The 21,891-nt window shown below is 47.7% G+C and overlaps 1 protein-coding gene across 1 annotated transcript in view; it reads right to left on the reverse strand.

Moving 5' to 3' along the window:
* LOC111966580 (bridge-like lipid transfer protein family member 3A) overlaps positions 1 to 21,891 on the reverse strand; it is a 71,367-nt gene that overhangs the window by 22,216 nt on the left and 27,260 nt on the right. Inside the window, exons 2-9 of the mRNA XM_023991341.2 lie at positions 20,966 to 21,128; positions 19,201 to 19,239; positions 18,898 to 18,989; positions 18,533 to 18,722; positions 17,685 to 17,825; positions 17,278 to 17,448; positions 6,414 to 6,597; positions 5,984 to 6,070 (exon numbers count right to left, since the gene is read on the reverse strand). Coding sequence (XP_023847109.1) covers positions 5,984 to 6,070; positions 6,414 to 6,597; positions 17,278 to 17,448; positions 17,685 to 17,825; positions 18,533 to 18,722; positions 18,898 to 18,989; positions 19,201 to 19,239; positions 20,966 to 21,128 — 1,067 coding nt within the window. The remainder of the gene's footprint in view (positions 1 to 5,983; positions 6,071 to 6,413; positions 6,598 to 17,277; positions 17,449 to 17,684; positions 17,826 to 18,532; positions 18,723 to 18,897; positions 18,990 to 19,200; positions 19,240 to 20,965; positions 21,129 to 21,891) is intronic.

The following is a 21,891-nucleotide window of genomic DNA, read 5'->3' on the forward strand; positions in this document are numbered from 1 at the left end:
CCAGTACAGAGTACGCTTGAGAGTCCAGTGTGCCCTGTTCCCTGCTCCCCGCACTAAGCATGAAGCGCTGTGTTCCTTAGCCCGGTGCCTGCCAGTTCCGGCACCGACGCACAGGTCTAACAGTGCGCCTTATCGGCCAGAGCATCCGTCTCCACAGCGCCATCTGAGCCATCGTCTCCATAGGCCATCTGAGCCATCCGTTCTGCATTGGCCACTGCCCAGCGCCATCTGAGCATCGCGTTCTCCCCAGCGCCATCTGACATCCGTCCCAGCGTCATCGCAATCCGTCTCCAGTGCCGTCTGAGCCCATCCGTCTGTCCCGAGCCATATTGAGCCGACCCATTCTGTCCCGAGCGTCAGAAGCGTTCGTCAGTCAGGAGCCGCTAGATGCCATTCGTCAGTCAGGACTCTGCCAGAGCCAGGCCACGCAGACAGGATCTGCCCAGAGGCCCGCCAACCAGACAGGCATCTGCCCAGAGCCGACCAACCAGAACAGGATCTGCCAGAGCCGCCAACCAGACAGGATCTGCCAGAGCCGCAGACCAGCAAGGATCTGCCAGACGCCGCCACCAGACAGGATCTGCCAGAGCCCGCCAGCCAGACAGGATCTGCAAGAGCGCCAGTTGAGCCCATGTGAGCCCAGCAGCCGTTAGCTGAGCCTGATGAGCAGCCAGAGCCCGTCAGCGGGAGCCATGAGCAAGCCAAGAGCCGTCAGCGAGCCATGAGCGTCTAGAGCCGTCAGCCTGCCATTGAGCGGTCCAGAGCCGTCAGCCTGCCTATGAGCATCCAGAGCCGTCAGCCTGCCATGAGGCGTACAGAAGCCGTCAGCGCTGCTCATGAGCGTCCAGAGCCGTCAGCCTGCATGATGCGTCCAGAGCCGTCAGCCTGCCAATGGCGTCGCAGAAGCCGTCAGCGCTGCCCATGAGCGTCAGAGCCGTTCAGCCTGCCATGAGCGTCGTGAGCCTCATTCATCCAGAACTGCCTCTCAGTCCAGAAGCTGTCTCTCTGTCCGGAGCTGCCCTTTCAAGTCCGGAATTGCCCCTCTATCCTGAGCTACCTCTCTATCCTGAGGCTACCCTTCTCTATTCCTAGCTATCCCTGCTGTCATCTGAGCTAGACCTCTCGGTCCTGAGCTACCTTGTCCCGGAGCTGTCCTTGATCTTTGGTGTTGCCCTTTAATTAGGTGGGTAATAATAAGAGGGTGGTCAGTCGGAGGGGGGAGACGTAAGCTGGGATTGGACTATGTGGGGTTTGGGGGGGGGAAAAAAAACCCTCGCCCAGAACCTGGAGCCACCCACCGGTGTCAGATGCCCACCGGCCTGACCTCCCCTTAGACTTTGTGCTGGTGGCGCCCGGAGTTCGGCACCTTAAGTTGGGGGGGTTATGATCACGTTCCTGACCTGTTTTCTGTTAGTTTTTGTATGTGTTAGTTGGTCAGGACGTGAGTTTTGGGTGGGCAGTCTATGTTTTCTGTTTCTATGTTGTTTATGGGTACCTAATATGGTTCTCAATTAGAGGCAGGTGGTTTTTCATCTCCTCTGATTGAGAATCATATTAAGGTAGGTGGTGTCACATTGTTTGTTCGTGGGGTTGTCTCCTGTGTTTGTGTCTGTTTGCACCATACGGGACTGTTTCGTTCGTTCGTCGTTTTATGTAGTCATTTTCCTGTTCGTTCGTTCTGCGTTACATGTAAGTCCTTACGTTCAGGTTTGTCTACTCCGTTTGTTGTTTTGTTTAGTTTTAAGTGAAGTTCGTGTTGTCGTCTTTACTTTAATAAATATCATGTCAAATCACAAGTCTGCATTTTTGGTTCGATCCCTGCTCCTCCTCTTCGTATGAAGTGGAAGAGGAACGCCGTTACACCTGGTTCTAAATTTCTTTAATGTGGCATGCTTATTTAAGATGGTGAGAAGGCATTTAAAAAAAATAACCAGGCATCCTCTACTGACGGGATGAGGTCAAAATCCTTCCAGGATACCGGGCCAGGTCAATTAGAAAGGCCTGCTCGCTGAAGTGTTTTCAGGTAGCGTTTGACAGTGATGAGTGGAGGTCATTTGACCGCTGACCCATTACGGATGCAGGCAATGAGCAGTGATCGCTGAGATCTTGGTTGAAAAAAGCAGAGGTGTATTTAGAGGGCAAGTTGGTTTAGGATGATATCTATGAGGGTGCCCGTGTTTACGCTTTGAGGTGGTACCTGGTAGGTTCATTGATATTTGTGTGAGATTGAGGGGATAAGCTTAGATTGTAGGATGGCTGGGGTGTTAAGCATGTCCCAGTTTAGGTCACCTAGCAGCACGAGCTCTGAAGATAGATGGGGGCAATCAGTTCACATATGGTGTCCAGAGCACAGCTGGGGGCAGAGGGTGGTCTATAGCAGGCGGCAACGGTGAGAGACTTGTTTTTAGAGAGGTGGATTTTTTAAAAGTAGAAGTTCAATTGTTTGGGTACAGACCTGGATAGTAGGACAGAACTCTGCAGGCTATCTCTCAGTAGATTGCAACACCGCCCCCTTTGGCCGTTCTATCTGTCTGAAATTGGTAGTTAGGGATGGAGATTTCAGAGTTTTTGGTGGTCTTCCTAAGCCAGGATTCAGACACGGCTAGGACATCCGGGTTGGCAGAGTGTGCTAAAGCAGTGAATAAAACAAACTTAGGGAGGAGGCTTCAATGTTAACATACATGAAACCAAGGCTATTACGGTTACAGAATCATCAAAAGAGAGCGCCTGGGGAATAAGAGTGGAGCTAGGCACTGCAGGGCCTGGATTCACCTCTACATCGCCAGAGGAACAGAGGAGGAGTAAGATACGGATACGGCTAAAAGCTATGAGAATTGGTCGTCTAGGACGTCCGGAACAGAGAGTAAAAGGAGCAGGTTTCTGGGGGCGATAAAATAGCTTCAAGGTATAATGTACAGACAAAGGTATGGTAGGATGTGAATACAGTGGAGGTAAACCTAGCATTGAGTGATGATGACAGAGATATTGTCTCTAGAAAACATAATTGAAACCGCATCGGCAGTAAAACGGGTCCAGATAGGTGATTGTAGCCCAGGAGTGGCTGATGGAACTCTTCAGCTGGCTAGCTCCGGAATAATTGATGTTTGCTCCGGGATTGACGTTAGCCAATAGTCACTCGGATAGCAGCTAGCTAGCTGCAAGATCCAGGTGTAAATGTCCAGAGCTTGCGGTAGAAATCCGGGGATATGGAGAGAAAATAGGTCCGGTATGCTCTGGTCTGAGTCGCAGTGTACAAAACTGGCGATAGKTTTTCGAGCTAAAGGATAGCTGATGACCGCCAACCGTGGTTAGCTGAATACTAACGTTAGCCAGTGAACTGGCTAACTTCTGGCTAGCTTCTGTTGTGGATTTCAGAATTGAGGTGAATAACACTTATTTTTATTGGTGAGGCGGGTTGCAGGAGAGTGTTTTGAAGTTGAGTTTTTAGAAAAAAATATATAAAAAAGATATGTGAAGAAAATATAATACACACGGGACACGACAAGACGAGGACAAAGGACGTCTGACTGCTATGCCATCTTGGATGATTGAAGTCCACCTGTGGTAAATTCAATTGATTGGACATGATTTGGAAAGGCACACACCTGTATATATATGGTCCCACAGTAACAGTGCATGTCAGAGCAAAAGCCAAGCCATGAGGTCAAAGGAATTGTCTGTAGAGCTCTGAGACAGGATTGTGTCGAGGAAAAGATCTGGGGAAGGGTAACAAAAAATGTCTGCAGCATTGAAGGTCTCCAAGAGTTTGCCAAAAGGCACCTAAAGGACTCTCAGACCATGAGAAACAAGATTATCTGGTCTGATGAAACCAAGATTGTACTCTTTGGCCTGAATGCCAAGAGTCACGTCTGGAGGAAACCTGGTACCATCCCTATGGTGAACAAGGTGGTGGCAGTATCACGCTGTGGGGATATTTTTCAAAGGCAGGACCTCAGACTGGGGTGAAGTGTCACCTTCCAACGGGAAAACTACCCTAAGCACACAGCCAAGACAACGCAGGAGTAATAAAAAAAAATAGAGTTTAAGTTACCTGTGATGAATGTTGAAAACAAAAACTGTAATTTCTATATGCAGGAAATCTTATTTTAATAATGGGTACTGTAAGAATTGACTACCAAAGTGTGAGTCATAATTCCCATGACACCTTCCAGCAAAATCTGAAAAGTGGTTCCTTCATTCATTTATTCCATATGATATTTTTAGATTAACTTAAAATAAGGTCTGTGTTTCGTGTAGGCTTACACCACCGTGCCAATTTGATATCTGTGTAGATATCCATAGGACAAGGTAACTCTGATCAATATTGGCTAAATATAAACTAATATGAATTTTTTGTGGAGTGGGTTTATTAAAATATGTTGACAAACGTTACCTTATCCTAGCGAGATTTACACGAGTATCAAAACACCTAGGCGGTTTAAGCCTGCACGAAACGCAGACCTTATTTGAAGTAGATCAAGACATTCCCTATGGAAGACATGAACAGTAAAATAACGAAGGAATCCCTTTCATGTTCAGCCGCAAATTATTCTAGGAATTAGGACGCGTCGACTATTTCTTTCTATACCATTTTTTTATTTCATATACCTTTGACTATTGGATGTTCTTATAGGCACTTCAGTATTGCCAGCCTAATCTCGGGAGTTGATAGGCTTGAAGTCATAAACAGTGCTGTGCTTCAAGCATTGCTAAGAGCTGCTGGCAAACACAGTAAAGTGCTGTTTGAATGAATGCTTACGAGCGTGCTGCTGCCTACCACCGCTCAGTCAGACTGCTCTATCAAATCATAGACTTAATTATAATATAATAAACACACAGAAATACAAGCCTTTGGTCATTAATATGGTCAAATCCGGAAACTATAATTTTGAAAACAAAACGTTTATTRTTTCAGTGAAATTCGGAACCGTTCCGTAATTCATCGAACGGGTGGCAACCCTAAGTCTAAATATTGCTGTTACATTGCACAACCTTCAATGTTATGTCATAATTATGTAAAAGTCTGGCAAATTAATTACGGTCTTTGTTAGGAAGAAATGGTCTTCACACAGTTCGGAACGAGCCAGGCGGCCCGAACTGCTGCATGTACTATGACTCTGCTTGCACTAAACGCAAGAGAAGTGATACAATTTCCCTAGTTAATATTGCCTGCTAACATTAATTTATTTTAACTAAATAGTTTAAAAATATATACTTCTGTGTATAGATTTTAAGAAAGGTACATTTGTGCAACGATTGTGCTTTTTTCATAAATGCGCTTTTGTTAAATCATCACCTGTTTGGCGAAGTTGAAGTAGGCTGTGATTCGATGATAAATTAACAGGCACCGCATTGATTATATGCAACGCAGGACAAGCTAGTTAGCCTAGTAATATCAACCATGTGTAGTTAACTAGTGATTATGTGAAGATATATTGTTTTTTATAAGATAAGTTTAATGCTAGCTAGCAACTTACCTTGGCTCCTTGCAGCCACAAGGTCCTTTTGATGCTGCACTCACATAACAGGTGGTCAGCCTGCCACGCAGTCTCCTCGTGGATTGCAATGTAATTGGCCATAATCGGCGTCCAAAAAGGCTGATTACCGATTGTTATGAAAACTTGATATCGGCCCTAATTAAAATCGGCCATGCCGATTAATCGGTTGACCTCTAATTAAAACTGTTGTTTTCCCCGTGACTGCAATAATTTTCGTGCATTGACTGCTTGTCAGAATGCATGTTTCCCTCCCTATGGCACTTGTAACGTGAATGTTCAAGAGGAATCTCTCTCTCACATAGCACACACAACAACAAGCTGACAAGGTAAATAGGTTAACTATTCCACTATGGGGTTGTCTGGTTTTTCTATTCATTACTCATTTTGTTTGCAAAGGAGAAGTAAATGTGGACTGTTTTATCATCTTCAAAGTGCGCCTCGGCAATATATAAATGACTGCAGCGGAAACACTGAAGTACACTCACCAGGCCGGTGGATGGGGTAGTAGTCAAAACCCAGCTTGCGGAAGGTCAACTGCATTGCACCCTGGGAGCCTGGTGGTGGAGGCTCATCTGTGTGACATGAGAAGTCAGAGGTCAAAAGCTTTGTTCACCTCTGACAACTAAGTTCCATCATCAAGATCCTAATTGTTTTAATTAAAGAATATTAGGACAACCAGAAAGTATAGATTGGATCTCTTCAGGAAAGAAAAGGTCATACTCTCCGAGGGTGCCTCAGGGGGAGTAGGATATGCAAAAACAAATTTCCATTTCGCACCACGAACTTGTACAGGTTACACACTTGTACATGTGTGAAACAGGAAAAATATAAGCACCCCCTATTTGACCTTTGTTATAGACTAATTCTGTACACTGACATTTTTGGGGTGTCTGTGGGATAGTCTGTGGGACTAACCGGGATCTGCTGAGGAGCTGTCGTTACATATGTGCAGATCTAGACGAGAGATGAAGGTGTGGTAGGAGGACTCTTTGACGTCGTGTTGATCAAAGTACTGGTCCAGGGTACTGGGTACACCAACGCTGGGAGGGGGTGAAGGGTCTGTCCATAGATTGTGGATACCAGGGGATGGGGGTGCAGTCTGTAACACAAAATCATACCATTATTATCTCTAACTATCACAAAGACTATTATAATATCCAGACCAGCCATACTCAACAGGCGGACCCAGAACGGGGTCAATACCGACCATGGGTCCCGACACATTTTGGAAATTAGTCAGGCTTTTACCTTAGGCTACTGCTGTTGAGAGTAGTTAGAGTTTGAAATGTGGTAATGCATGGGCAGTTTGTCATTCACTGACAGAACTTAGGGAGCTACTTATAACCTGTCAGAAATATCCAGTTGATCAACTAGCTCATGTTAGCTTTGTAGGTAAAATATAATAACCAGCCATCTAAATCTTCTAATTACCATGGCCAGTTTATGTGCCCAAGGGTGTCACACCCTGATCTGTTTCACCTGTCTTTGTGATTGTCTCCATCCCCCTCCAGGTGCCACCCATCTTCCCCTGTGTATTTATACAGGTGTTCTCTGTTTGTCAAGTCAACCAGCGTTTTTTGTATCAGCTCCTGCTTTTCCCCAGTCTCTCTTTTCTCGTCCTTCTGGTTTTGCCCCTTGCCTGTCCTGACCCTGAGCCCYCCCGCCTGACCACTCTGACTGCCTGCCGTCCTGTTCCTTCGACACGGTCTGCATCTGGGTCTTACCTTTATCCTGATAAAGGGCCTCGACCCCAAGAGGGCCACCATTGATTTTGTTGAGTCAATCAGGTATCAAAAAAATTGTATTTACTCTAACAAATGGGGTGTGAACAGTTTGCGGTTACATGCATTATGAGGAGGGGTTCGTGGGAGAGGTGAAGAATGTTTTTTACACCCCATTCTCCGGGAGAGAAGCTACACGGGAGCTAACCCAGTTTCGGCAGGACTCCTGCAGTGTGGCTGACTATGCGGTGGATTTCCGCACATTGGCAGCGGAGAGTGCTTGGAACCAGGAAGCACTGTTCAATATGTTCCTGCACAGCATCTCGGAGGAGTTCAAGGACGAGCTTGCTGCTCGGGATATCGATTCCCTCATCACGTTGACCATCCGAATCGATGGGCGACTACGGGAATGACAGAGGGAGAGGAAATTCCACTTCGCTCGCACATCCAGGGATTTCACCTTGCCTCCGAGTCGTCCCGGAAGTGTCCGATGATCCCATTGCCGAGAGAACCCGAGGCCTCCCGACCTTCCCCCAGAGTCGCCGGAGACGGCTGAGTCACCGCTTCCCGAGCCTACGCAACTAGATAGAGCTGGGCTATCGCCAGCGGAACGGCAATACAGGATCAACATTAAGAGTTGTCTCTATTGCAGGACTCTTGGTCATTTTGTGTCCCCTTGTCCTTTAAAGAGATCAGGCTCACTGGTAGGAATGAGTACTTTGGTGGGTCATATGGAGAACTTTCCCGCTTCCCTTGCTCGCACCCCTGTTCATGGCACTCTGCTGTGGGGAAGCCAGTCTTAAACTCTCCGGGTCCTCATTGACTCTGGGGCCGCTGAGAGTTTTTTGGATGCTACCCTGGCTTCTGAGCTGAACATCCCCTCTCAGCCCCTCTCCACTCCCATGAATGTTAGAGCGCTGGATAGGCGCTCTATAGGCCAGGTCACTCATATTACCACTCCCCTCAACCTACGGGTGTCAGGGAATCACAGCAAGAATATTCAATTCCTGCTCATCAAGTCTCCTCAGATTCCCGTGGTATTGGGTTTCTCCTGGCTCCAGCGACACAATACCCTCATCTACTGGTGCCATCATGGGCTGGAGTCCGTTCTACCATACTCAGTGTCTGAAGTCAGCYCAARRTSCCCCGGGACGTCTTCCTGGGGGCTCGGAAGGTGCCCCGGACCTCTCCACCATTCCCGTGGAGTACGAGGACCTTCAGGAGGTGTTCAACAAGGCCCAGGCCACTTCGCTTCCGCCGCACCGAATATATGACTMTGGGATTGACCTTCTACCTAGCACGACTGTACTCGCTGTCAGGACCAGAGAACAAGGCTATGGACACCTACATTGGGGACTCCCTAGCTGCAGGATTTATACGTCATTCGTCCTCTCTTTGCCCGTGCATCGACTACCGGGGACTCAATGACATAACTGTGAAGAACCGCTACCCGCTACCACTCATCTTCTCGGCCTCGAACTGCTCCAGGGGGCCACCGTGTTTTACAAGCTGGATCTATGGAATGCCTACCGCCTGGTGSGGATACGGGAGGGAGATGAAGACCGCCTTCAACACGGCCAGCGGCCACTATGAGTATTTGGTCATGCCATTTGGCCTCACCAACGCCCCTGCTGTGTTCCAGGCTCTGGTAAATTATGTTCTCCYTGACATGTTGAACCGGTTCGTCTTCATCTACATCTTCATGACATCCTCGTCTTCTCTCGCTCCCCCCAAGAACGTGTGCTCCAAGTCCGACAGGTTCTTCAACGCCTCCTGGACAACCAGCTGTTTATCAAGGCAGAGAAGTGAGAGTTCCATCGCTCAACCATCCCCTTTCTGGGGTACATCATCTCTGCTGGGAGTGTCCAGATGGATCCTGGGAAGGTGAGAGTGGTGGTGGATTGGCCCCAGCCTTCGTTCAGGGTGCAGCTGCAACGTTTTCTGGGGTTTGCCAACTTCTATCGCCACTTCATCCGGGGTTACAGCACCCCGACTTCCCCCGTCAGCACTCACTACTCCACTCACTACTCCCAAGGTTCCGTTCACGTGGTCCCCTGCTGCTGAACGGGCGTTCCGGGACCTCAAACACCGCTTCACCACTGATCCCATCCTAGTTCATCCTGACCCTTCRTGTCAGTTTGTGGTGGAGGCCGATGCATCGGATGTAGGAGTGGGGGCGGTCCTGTCCCAGCGTTCTGCCCTGGACCTGAAGCTACATCCCTGCGCCTTCTTCTCCCATCGCCTCACCGCCAGGGAGAAAAACTACGATGTGGGAAATTGTGAGCTTCTCGCAGTGAAGATGGCATTGGAGGAATGGAGGCACTGGTTGGAAGGGGCGGAACAGCCGTTCCCCATATGGACCGACCACAAAAATCTGGAGTATCTCCGTACCGCCAAACGCCTCAATTCCAGGCAAGCTAGATGGGCTCTGCTGTTCACACGGTTCAACTTCTCTCTCTCATATCGGCCGGGATCCAGGAATGTCAAGCCAGATGCACTGTCTCGCTGTTATAGCCCCACGGCTATTACCCCAGAGCCCGAGACCATCCTTCCCACCTCGTGCCTGGCAACGGCACTCAGCTGGGGGGAGGGGGGGGGGTCCCGATAACCGGATGTTCGTGCCTGACACGGTCCGCTCCGCGGTCCTCCAGACTGACGCGGTCCACTCCAGTCCTCCAGACTGGCCTGCCACCCAGGTTCCTGCCAGACCCTAGCATTTGTGCGACGACACTTTTGGTGGCCCACCATGGTCCCTGACGTCTCCGCATTTGTCACCGCTTGCACAGTGTGTGCTCAGAACAAGACTCCTAATCAAGCTCCGCTTGGCCTTCTGCAACCTCTGCCTGTCCCTCACCCTCCTTGGTCCCACATATCCCTGGATTTCGTCACGGCTCTCCCCACGTCTAAGAGCAATCCTGCCATCCTGACTGTGGTCGACCGGTTTTTCAAGGCCACCCACTTCGTTCCTATCCCAAACTAGCCTTGGCCAAGGAGACGGCCCAGCTCATGGTGTAGCACGTCTTCCGGATCCATGGACTGGTTCTCCGACCGGAATCCTCAGGTCTCATCCCAGTTCTGGAAGGTGTTCTGCACTGTCACTGGGTCGTCAGCCAGCCTGTCCTCTGGGTTCCACCCCCAGTCCAATGGCCAATCGGAGATAGCCAACCAGGACCTTGAGACAACTCTGCACTGCCTGGTCTCCGCCAACCCCACCACCTGGAGAAAGCAGCTTGTGTGGGTGGAATACGCACGCAACACKCTTCTCTGCTCTGCCACGGGCCTATCGCCCTTTTGAATGTTCCCTGGGTTATCAGCCCCTGTCTCTTCCCCGAGCAGGAGGAAGAGGTCGGCGTACCTTCTGCCCAAATGTTTGTCCGCCGCTGTCGTTGTACCTGGAGGAGAGTCCAGTCGGCCCTCCTCAAGACCACCTCCAGGTATCGATGACCTGGACCCAAATTTGTCATCCAAGTCTGGCATTCTCTGGATTTATGGTGCTTTCAAGAGAACTGGGAACTCAACAAAAAAAATAACAAGGTTGAATCATGACGTCAGTGATGTTCAGGTCGGAGCTCTAGATAGAGGCCAGAGTTCCCGACTTGGAATTCTGAGTTGGAGCAGGCAGGGGAAGCAAAATCGTGATTGTTTTGCGACGCTCGCAGATAGCCAATGATTTCTTCCAAACCACTCATTGTTACATTTGCAGTTTGGGGAAGGACCTTTCCTGTTTCAGCATGACAATGTCTCCGTGCACAGTGAGGTCCATACAGAAATGGTTGTCGAGATCAGTGTGGAAGAACATACAGAAATGGTTTGTCGAGTTCGGTGTGGAACAACTTGACTGGCCTGCACAGAGCCCTGACCTCAAGCCCATCGAACACCTTTGGGATGAATTGGAATGCCGACTGCAAGCCAGGCCTAATCACCCAACAACAGTACCCGACCTCACGAATGCTCTTGTGGCTGAATGGAAGCAAGTCCCCGCAGTAATGTTCCAACATCTAGTGGAAAGCCTTCCCAGAAGAATGGAGGCTGTTATAGCAGCAAAGGGGGGACCAACTCCATATAAAAATGCTCATGATTTTGGAACATTTGGCCATGTAGCGTATAATGTGATTTTAATAAATTTTATCTGTGGCCAATAACCTTGAGCCTTCTTGGACGGGCACCGACAGACATGGCAGCTCTGCTTCTAGCTGCTAAGAAACTTTGCAGTATTGTTTTGTTGTTATTTCTTACATTATTTGCCCATAACATTTTTTGTGTTATTACATACAGCTGGAAAAAACTTTGGGATTTCAGCGCAGCGGTAACTCACCAGCATTCCGACCAGAAATATAACTTCCCCGAATTGGATCCTTTGTTCGTACCCCCCAAGGCAATTGAACTTATTCCAGAGGCTGCTCCAAGACGCCACCGGCGGGGAAGAGGTATTTGGAGTGGACTTCAAGTCCAACTCAGGAGACGTGCACACCATCCACTGCTTCCGAGTATATTACTCGCTAATGTTCAGTCCCTGGACAATAAAGTAGACAAGCTCAGGGCAAGGGTCTCCATCCAGAGAGACATCAGGAACTGTTATATACTCTGTTTCACGGAATCATGGCTCTCTGGATATACTGTAGCCATCCACACAGCCAGCTGGGTCCTCAATACATTGTGCAGACAGGAATAAAGAACTCTCCGGGAAGAAGAAAGGCGGAGGTTTATGTTTCATGATTAACTACTCATGTTGTGGTTGTGATAATGTACAGGAACTCAAGTCCTTTTGTTCACTCAACCTAGAATACCTCACAATCAAATGACGACCGTATTACCTCCCAAGAGAATTCTCTTCGGTTATAGTCACAGCCATGTATATTCCCCCTCAAGCCGATACTACGACGTTCCTCAAGGAACTACACTGGACTTTGTGCAAACTGGAAACCACATATCCTGTGGCCGCATTGATTGTAGCTGGGAACTTTAACAAAGCAAATTTGAGAAAAACGCAAACGAAGTTCTTTCAACATATTTCCTGTAGTACTCACGCTTCAAAAACTTTTGACCTTTGTTACTCTCCATTCCGGAATTACTGTAAAAGGCCCACCCTGAGGCCTCCCNAACATATTTCCTGTAGTACTCACGCTTCAAAAACTTTTGACCTTTGTTACTCTCCATTCCGGAATTACTGTAAAAGGCCCACCCTGAGGCCTCCCGAGTGGCGCAGTGGTCTAAGGCACTGCATCGCAATGCTAGCTGTGCCACTAGAGATTCTGGGTTCGAGTCCAGGCTCTGTCGCGACCGGCCGCGACTGGAAGACCCATGGGGCGGCGCACAATTGGCCCAGCGTCATCTGGGTTAGGGAGGGTTTGGCCAGCAGGGATGTCCTTGTCCCACCTCGCACTAGCAACTCCTGTAGCGGGCAGGGCGCAGTGCACACTGACACGGTCACCAGGTGTACGGTGTTTCCTCCGACACATTGGTGCGGCTGGCTTCCAGGTTAAGTGGGCATTGTGTCAAGAAACAGTGCAGCTTGGTTGGGTTGTGTTTCGGGGGACGCACGGCTCTCGACCGTCGCCTCTCCCGAGTCTGTACAGGAGTTGCAGCYATGAGACACGACTGTAACTACCAATTGGATACCAAGAAATTGGGGAGAAAAAGGGGTAACAATTTTTTTAAATAATAAGGTCCACCCTCCTTCAGCAAATCAGATTACGACGTCATTCTGCTCCTCCCTTCCTATAGGCAGAAACTCAAACAGGAAGCACCCGTYCTAAGGTCTATTCAAAGATTATTTTGATCACGCGGACTSGGATATGTTCCAGGTTGCCTCTGAGAAGAACATTGACATATACACTGACCCGGTGACTGAGTTCATCAGGAAGTGTATAGCAGATGTTGTTCCCACTGTGATTATTAAAACCTACCAAACCAAAAACCATGGATAGATGYCAGCATTTGCGCAAAACTGAAAGCGTGAACCACCGCATTTAACCATGGCAAGCTGACTGGGAATATGGTTGAATACAAAAAGTGTAGTTATGCCATCCGTAAGGCAATCACAGGCAAAACTTCCGTACAGAGACATAGTGGAGTTGCAATTCAACGGCTCAGACACGAGATGTATGTGTCAGAGACTCCAGACAATCATGGATTACAAAGCGAAAACCAGCCACGTCSCCGACACAATGTCTTGCTCCTGGACAAGCTAAACACCTTCTGCACTTGCTTTGAGGATAACACAGTGCCACCGACGTGGCCAGCTTCCGAGGACTGTGGGCTCTCGTTCTCCATGGCTGACATGAGTAAGACATTTATTTAAGCGTGTTAACCCTCGCAAGGCTGCTGGCCCAGACGGCATCCATAGACGCTCCCTCAGAGCATGCACAGACCAGTTTACAGAAATATTCATTTTCTCCCTATCCCAGTCTGATGCCCCCACTTGCTTCAAGATGTTCTTCATTGTTCCTGTACCCAAGAAAGCAAAGGTAACTGAACTAAATGACTATCACCGCGTAGCACTCACTTCTGTCATCATGAAGTGCTTTAAGAGGCTAGTTAAGGATCATATCACTTCCACCTTACCTGACACCCTAGACCAGGGGTGGGCAACTCCAGTCCTCGAGGGCCTGATTGGTGTCACACTTTTTCTCCATCCCTAGCAAACACAGCTGATTAATCAAATTGCATTTTAAATTGAAGATCATGATTAGGTGATTATTGGAGTCAGATGTGTTAGCTGAGGTTGGGGCAAAACTGTGACACCAATCAGGCCCTCGAGGACTGGAATTGCCCACTCCTGCCCTAGACCCACTTCAATTTGCATACCGCCCCAATAGATCCAGATGATGCAATCACCATCACACTGCCCTATCCCATCTGGACAAGAGGAATACCTATGTAAGAATGATGTTCACTCATTACCACTCAGCATTCAACACCATAGTATCCTCCACATCATTAAGCTTGGGGACCTGGGTCTGAACCCCGCCCTGTCCAACTGGGTCCTGGACGTCCTGACGAGCTGCCCCCAGGTGGTGAAGGTAGAAAACAAGACCTCCACTACGCTGATCCTCAACACAGGGTCCCCACAAGGGTGTGTGCTCAGCCCCCTCCTGTACTCCCTGTTCACTCATGACTGCATGGCCACGCATGCCTACTACTCAATCATCAAGTTCGCAGATGATACAACAGTAGTAGGCCTGATTACCAACAGTGTTGAGACAGCCTACAGGGAGTAGTGGTGCCAGGGAAATAACCTCTCCCTCAACGTGAACAAAACAAAGGAGCTGATCGTGGACTTCAGGAAACAGCAGAGAGAGCATGCCCCATCCACATCGATGGGACCGCAGTGGAGAAGGTGAAAAGCTTCCAGGTCCTCGGCCCCGAAGACCCTCAAACTTTATCAGATGCACCATTGAGAGCATCCGGTCGGGCTGTATCACCGCGTGATACGGCAACTGCACCGCCCGCAACCGCAGGGCTCTCCACAGTGGGTGGTGCCGTCTGCCCAACGCATCACCGGAGGCACACTGCCTGCCCTCCAGGACACCTACAGCACCTGATGTCACAGGAAGACCAAAAAGGATATCAACCACCCGAGCCACGGCCTGTTCACCCAGCTATCATCAGTACAGGTGCATCAAAGCTGGGGCCGAGAGACTGAAAAACAGCTTCTATCTAAAGGACATCAGACTGTTAAATAGCCATCACTAGCTGGCTACCACCCGGTTACTCAACCCTAACCTTAGAGGCTGCTGCCCTATGTAAACTCAGCAAAAAAAGAAACGTCCTCTCACTGCCAACTACGTTTATTTTCAGCAAACTAAACATGTGTAAATATTTGTTTGAACATAAGATTCAACAACTGAGACATAAACTGAACAAGTTCCACAGACATGTGACTAACATAAATTGAATAATGTGTCCCTGAACAAAGGGTGGGTCAAAATCAAAAGCAACAGTCAGTATCTGGTGTAGCCACCAHCTGCATTAAGTACTGCAGTGCATCTCCTCATGGACTGCACCAGATTTGCCAGTTCTTGCTGTGAGATGTTATCCCACACTTCCACCAAGGCACCTGCAAGTTCCCAGACATGTCTGGGGAGGAATGGCCATAGCCCTCACCCTCCGATCCAACAAGGTCCCAGACGTGCTCAATGGGATTAAGATCTGGATTCTTAGCTGGCCATGGCAGAACACTGACATTCCTGTCTTGCAGGAAATCACGCACAGAACGAGCAGTATGGCTGGTGGCATTGTCATGCTGGAGGATCATGTCAGGATGAGCCTGCAGGAAGGGTAGCCACTGAGGGAGGAGGAGTCTTCCCTGTAACGCAACAGGCGTTGAGATTGCCTGCAATGACAACAAGCTCAGTCCGATGATTCTGTGACACACCGCCCCAGACCATGACGGACGCTCCACCTCCAAATCGATCCCACTCCAGAGTACAGGCCTCGGTGTAACGCTCATTCCTTCGACTATAAACGCAAATCCAACCATCACTCCTGGTGAGACAAAACCGCGACTTGTCAGTGAAGAGCACTTTTTGCCAGTCCTGTCTGGTCCAGCGACGGTGGGTTTGTGCCCATAAGCGACATTGTTGCCGGTGATGTCTGGTGAGGACCTGCCTTACAACAGGCCTACAAGCCCTCAGTCCAGCCTCTCTCAGCCTATTGCGGGCAGTCTGAGCACCGATGGAGGGATTGTGCGTTCCTGGTGTAACTCGGGCAATTGTTGTTGCCATCCTGAACCTGTCCCGCAGGTGTGATGTTCGGATGTACCGATCCTGTGCAGGTGGTGTTACACATGGTCTGCCAATGTGAGGACGATCAGCTGTCCGTCCTGTCTCCCTGTAGCGCCGTCTTAGGCGTCTCACAGTACGGACATTGCAATTTATTGCCCTGGCCACATCTGCAGTCCTCATGCCTCCTTGCAGCATGCCTAAGGCACGTTCACYCAGATGAGCAGGGACCCTGGGCATCTTTCTTTTGGTGTTTTTCAGAGTCAGTAGAAAGGCCTCTTTAGTGTCCTAGGTTTTCATAACCGTGACCTTAATTGCCTACCATCTGTAAGCTGTTAGTGTCTTAACGACCGTTCCACAGGTGGTTGTTCATTAATTGTTTATGGTTCATTGAACAAGCATGGGAAACAGTGTTAAAACCTTTTACAATGAAGATCTGTGAAGTTATTTGGATTTTTATGAATTATCTTTGAAAGACAGGGTCCTGAAAAAYGGACGTTTCTTTTTTTGCTGAGTTTACATAGATATGGAATCACTGATCACTTTAATAATGTAACATTGGTCACTGTAATAATGTTTAAATACAATTTTATTCATTTAATCTGTATTCTACTGTTTTCCAGTCAATGTCACTCCAACATTGCTTGTCCTAATATTTGTATATTTGTTAACTTCATTCTTTTACTTTTAAATTGTGTGTATTGTTGTGAATTGTTAGATACTACTGCACTGTTGGAGTTAGTAACACAAGCATTTCACAACACCCGAAATAGCATCTGCTAAATATGTGTACGCGACCAATAAAACTTGATTTGATTTCTAATGTAAATCTTTGGCTACACCCAAGGGGGCTATAACTGCCTAGCTCTCCCTGTAGATTKTACGATGACGTAGTGTCCCCATGAGTGACAGAACACTGAACCAATCACGGCGCAACTACAGAAGASTATCGACACTTACACTCAGTATTTTCCGCTGGCTGCCCCTCCACCACAAAAAACACTGAGCTCGTCTGAAACACCTGCATTTTGGAGCTGCCTTACTCAAGAAAGGTACCACGTTCGTATGCAGCTTTATTGTTTGCAAACTGATATGTGACACGAATTAATGCCAAAATAACATGCAAAACAGGCACACAGAGAATAAATACATGTTTTATTTGTTTTAGATAAATATGCAGGGCTCAAAACAGGTTGGGCTCTGCCCCACCTACCCTGAATGACGGGTCGCCACTGAATATAGCTAGATTTGACATAGAACTGCAGTACAAAATAAGGGCAGGCTGCAGACTCTGCTGTTGTTAACACATATAAAAGGAAGGCGGGAGGACGGTACCTGTTGGGACTCTGCAGCCATATTCTTCCTCTGCTGGGCAGACTTCTCCATGGCCTCACTCAGGGACTTGGCGTAGTGGATGACAGCTTTGAGCTGAGAGTCCGTCAGCACCCACAGCAGGTCGTCCAAAATGAAGAGCAGCTTAGAGGCCAGAACATTACAGTCCTTCACCTGGGATATGATTAAAGACAGAGGAGAAACCTAGTTAGTCATCATGTTACAGAGGAAGCCATTTTACATTCATACAATGACTGTGTGTTTATTTACTCTGAAGCACCTTGAGAACAGTTGACACAGTTGAGACAGTTGAGCATGTGAGAAAGAAAGTGTAACATGGTTAAACTGTTGGGGAAAAGTCACATCAAGTAAACCCCACCCTCCCTGGCCCACCCATGGCCCAGTCTTACCCTGCGCTTCAGGGCGATCCGGATGCGTCCCTGGTTGGTAATGAGGCGTAGTGGGATACTGCTCAGGTCCTGGTCTTCACTCTCTATGGCATCAGCCTCTATACGCAGACTCTGCCAGTTGATCTCCTTAAACGTCAAAACCTGGGGAGTTGCACAAAACATACACAGACAGACAAAGACACAGACACACGTATATACATATTAGGGAACCATTGTATGGGACGAGCTACAAGTACACTGGCCTAAAAGTCTCTTTACGAGAAAAACAGGGAGACCATGTAAACAAGGTCATTTCTAAGGATAACGCAGACGCATTTCCTGATCTCAATTAGAGGGGCTGGAAATCATGACCAATAAAACACTGAACAATTGGCCTAATTAAGTGACATTTATTGCTGGCCTGAAAAACAAATAAAGTGACTCTGTAGGCTGGACATACTGTACTAATAACTGTACCATGAAACCTGGACATACTGTACTAACTGTACCATGAAACCTGGACATACTGTACTAACTGTACCATGAAACCTGGACATACTGTACCATGAAACCTGGACATACTGTACTAACTGTACCATGAAACCTGGACATACTGGTACCATGAAACCTGGACATACTGTAACCATGGAAAACCTGGACATACTGTACTAACTGTACCATGAAACCTGGACATACTGTACTAACTGTACCATGAAACCTGGACATACTGTACCATGAAACCTGGACATACTGTACTAACTGTACCATGAAACCTGGACATACTGTACCATGAAACCTGGACATACTGTACCATGAAACCTGGACATACTGTACTAACTGTACCATGAGACCTAATTTTGTGGGCGTACCTCTCCTCTCTTGGGGTCTGTGATGCGGGTGTAGCGGAGGTCAGTCTTCTGCCATTTGGGGTTGAGACTGTTACCCTGGAGCTGCCAGAGCTCGAAGGAGGCGTGGAAGGCACGGGACTGCACCTTGATGGTGATGGAGTTGATGATGACTGACATACCCTCCACCACCTTCTCAGCAAAGCCATACTCACTGCAGCAAGACACAAGAATAGACAGATTAGAATATGACCGAAGACAGTGGGTTTTCAGTCAATTATATCTGTCCAGAGCAACAGTTATATACAGTATATAATAGTATAAAATAAATGGATCTATCACAAATTTCCCTCAAAAGGTTCCAAACAGACAGAAAAGGTAAGGCTTACCTCTGGCCAGCAGTGATGGCAATAGGGGAGGGGCCATTTGGTGCACGGGGCTCCTCACACGTTCTCATCTCCACCTCCACCTTGTCCAGGAACTGCGGGGGTTGGAAGAAGTGTGCATAGTGTTGTGGCAGAATCAGATTTAGCTAGGTGACAATAGTTACCATAGTTCAGCACAGCAGGGGTGGATGCAGTATTACAATAGTAAACCAATACACTTTACTACAGGAGAAATTAAATGGAGAGAGAGGAGACTGAGCAGGACAGAAACTTGTGGAGGAATAGAACAAAGGGTATAATTCATACCAGGCAGATGGGGCTGGTCTTCAACTTTGTCCATTGTATCTGAGGGAGACAAAACAGCAGGGGACCAGTCAGGACGGCACAAACACTTTCCTCAGCACTGTTCTACTGGACTGTTTATCATTCACTGTGTGCAAGATACACAGAGTGGATTGTGCTTTTAGACCTCTCCTTGTAGACTTATACCCAACCTAGACTGGCTTCAAATGAGTAATCTTGAAGATAAAACATTAGTAAGGGGACATCTGATCTGGGCCATACAAAGACAGCCCAGCTAATTTCCAATCTGATCTGCAGTCCACATCTTTCTAAACAACAGGTTGAGCAGGTCATTCAGGGCTTCGGTGTGGTGCTGTGCTAGCCTCTGGCCTTTTGTGTCCTTCCCCCTCATGCTGCTCTCTCGCTGTTATCTGAGGCTAGTGGGCCTGGAGATGTGTCCACTGATCTTAGTGTTATTGGACAGTAATGCTGCTTATCTCTGCCGTGCTGCCAGTGTGTGTAGCCTATGCCCTCTGCGGCTTTCATTGATGTAGCTAAAGGCTATACTGTGAAACCCCAATGACATGGTCTTGTCAAACCGCTCACCATACGTTTTGCCTGGTAGTGATTTACTACTTTCATATTAATCTGCCATTGGTCAGCAAATATGACCAAGTGTTTCCCCTATATTCATTTAGCAGTGGCGGGCCCTCGCTGCTAAATAGTTGCTGCCAAGAAATATGAAATAAATTGGGATGGTAAAACATTGTCAGTTAAACTTAAACAACTAAAACCAGATATAAAGATTGTAGAAATTATATATATTTTTTAAATAAGATCATCTTTGAGAACTAACAATCGTCAATAAAAACTAGGAGTCAGAGAGAATCTAAAATTCCCAAACTTTTATGGCATGGAGCCCCCACTAATTTTGTTATAATGTTTGAGACACTCAGATAGCAAAAGAACACGGCATAAGCCATGACAAAATGTATAGAATTGCAGGAAATTTGCTTAAAAACTGTTTTTTTCCCCCCCTCAGCCCCATGACAGAATGTGTAGAATTACAGGAAACTAGCTTTAAAACTGGGACATTTTCTCTCCGCCCCATGGCAAAATGTGTAGAATTGCAGAAATGTGCTTTGAAACATCAAAATGTCTGCAGCAAAYAGGAAGGCCTTTAAAATCTTTGGTCAGAGACTGTGCAGTTGGCCACATCCACTACCATGCCTCCCACCACASTATCTTTTCCACCGCTGCTGAAAAAACACTGACCTTAAACTACTAAATTAATGCAGTGACATAATTCTGGAACACTCTTTCTTATCTGTACACAGCCATTGTCATTGGGGAAAGACATGGTTTATTATAAGAATAACACAGTTGGGGCCTCCTGAGTGACGCAAGCGGTCTAAGGCACTGTATCACAGTGCTAGAGGRGTCACTACAGACCCGGGTTCGATCCCTGTATCACAACCGGCTGTGATCGGGAGTCCCATAGGGCGGCGCACAATTGGCCCAGCATTGTCCGGGTTAGGAGAGGGTTTGGCCGGGGGGCTTTACTTGGCTTATCGCGCTCTAGTGACTCTTGTGGCGGGCCGGGCGCCTGCAGGCTGAKCTCGGTCGCCAGTTGAACAGTGTTTCCTCCGACACATTGGTGCGGCTGGCTTCCGGGTTAAGAAGCACGGTTTGGCGGYTCATGTTTCAGAGTACGCATGACTGGACCTTCGCCTCCCGAGCCCATTGTGAAGTTGCAGAGAAAATAAAAAGAATAACACAGTTGTCTCACCCTGATTGCAGCCTTGTTGCAGTAGACCCGGGTGACAGCCAACCAGGTGGGCAGGTCCAGCATGTTCTGCAGCACCTCCTCATCCAGCTCCAGGTTGGACAGCTGACCCTCGCCCTTCAGTGTGCTCAGGTTTATCTTGTCTGGAGACAGGTTCTTGGTGAACCTTCATACAAAGGAATGAGAGAGGGGTAAGTTCAAGAAACCATCAAACCTGGACATACTGAACTAACTGTCAGCATTGAGCCCCGATTGATTTTGTTATAATGTTTGAGTCACTTAGATGGCATAAGAACATGGAATAAAAACCAGGCTGGTCACCAAAATAGTTTACACGTCATGCATGTGTGGTTTACGAGGGTTCGAAGGCTATTCAGGTTAGCCAGAAGCTAACCTGAAGCTAGCCAGAAACTACCCAGAAGCTAGCCAGTTTACTGGCTAACGTTAGTTTTTCAGCTAACCACGGTTTGTGGTCATCAGCTATTCCTTTAGCTCGTTAATCAATCGCCACTTTTGTACAACGTGACTCAGACCAGAATATATCGGACCTATTTTTCTCCATATCCGCGGATTTCAACCGCAAGCTCTGGACATTTACACCTTGATTTCGCAGCTAGCTAGCTGCTACCCGTGTGTCTATTGGCTTACGTCGATCCCGGAGAAAACATCAATTATTCCGGAGCTAGCCAGCTGAAGAGTTGCGCAACACACTACCTCTTTCCTACTGTATTTATTTATTATTTTGCTCCTTTGCACCCCATTATTTCTCTTCTACTTTGCACATTCTTCCACTGCAAATCAACCATTCCAGTGTTTTACTTGCTATATTGTATTTACTTCGCCACCATGGCCTTTTTTTGCCTTTACCTCCCTTATCTCACCTCACTTGCTCACATTGTATATAGACTTATTTTTCTACTGTATTATTG

This window comes from Salvelinus sp. IW2-2015, linkage group LG7 (genome assembly GCF_002910315.2).
Source record: "Salvelinus sp. IW2-2015 linkage group LG7, ASM291031v2, whole genome shotgun sequence".
In the NCBI taxonomy this organism is placed as follows: domain Eukaryota; kingdom Metazoa; phylum Chordata; class Actinopteri; order Salmoniformes; family Salmonidae; genus Salvelinus; species Salvelinus sp. IW2-2015.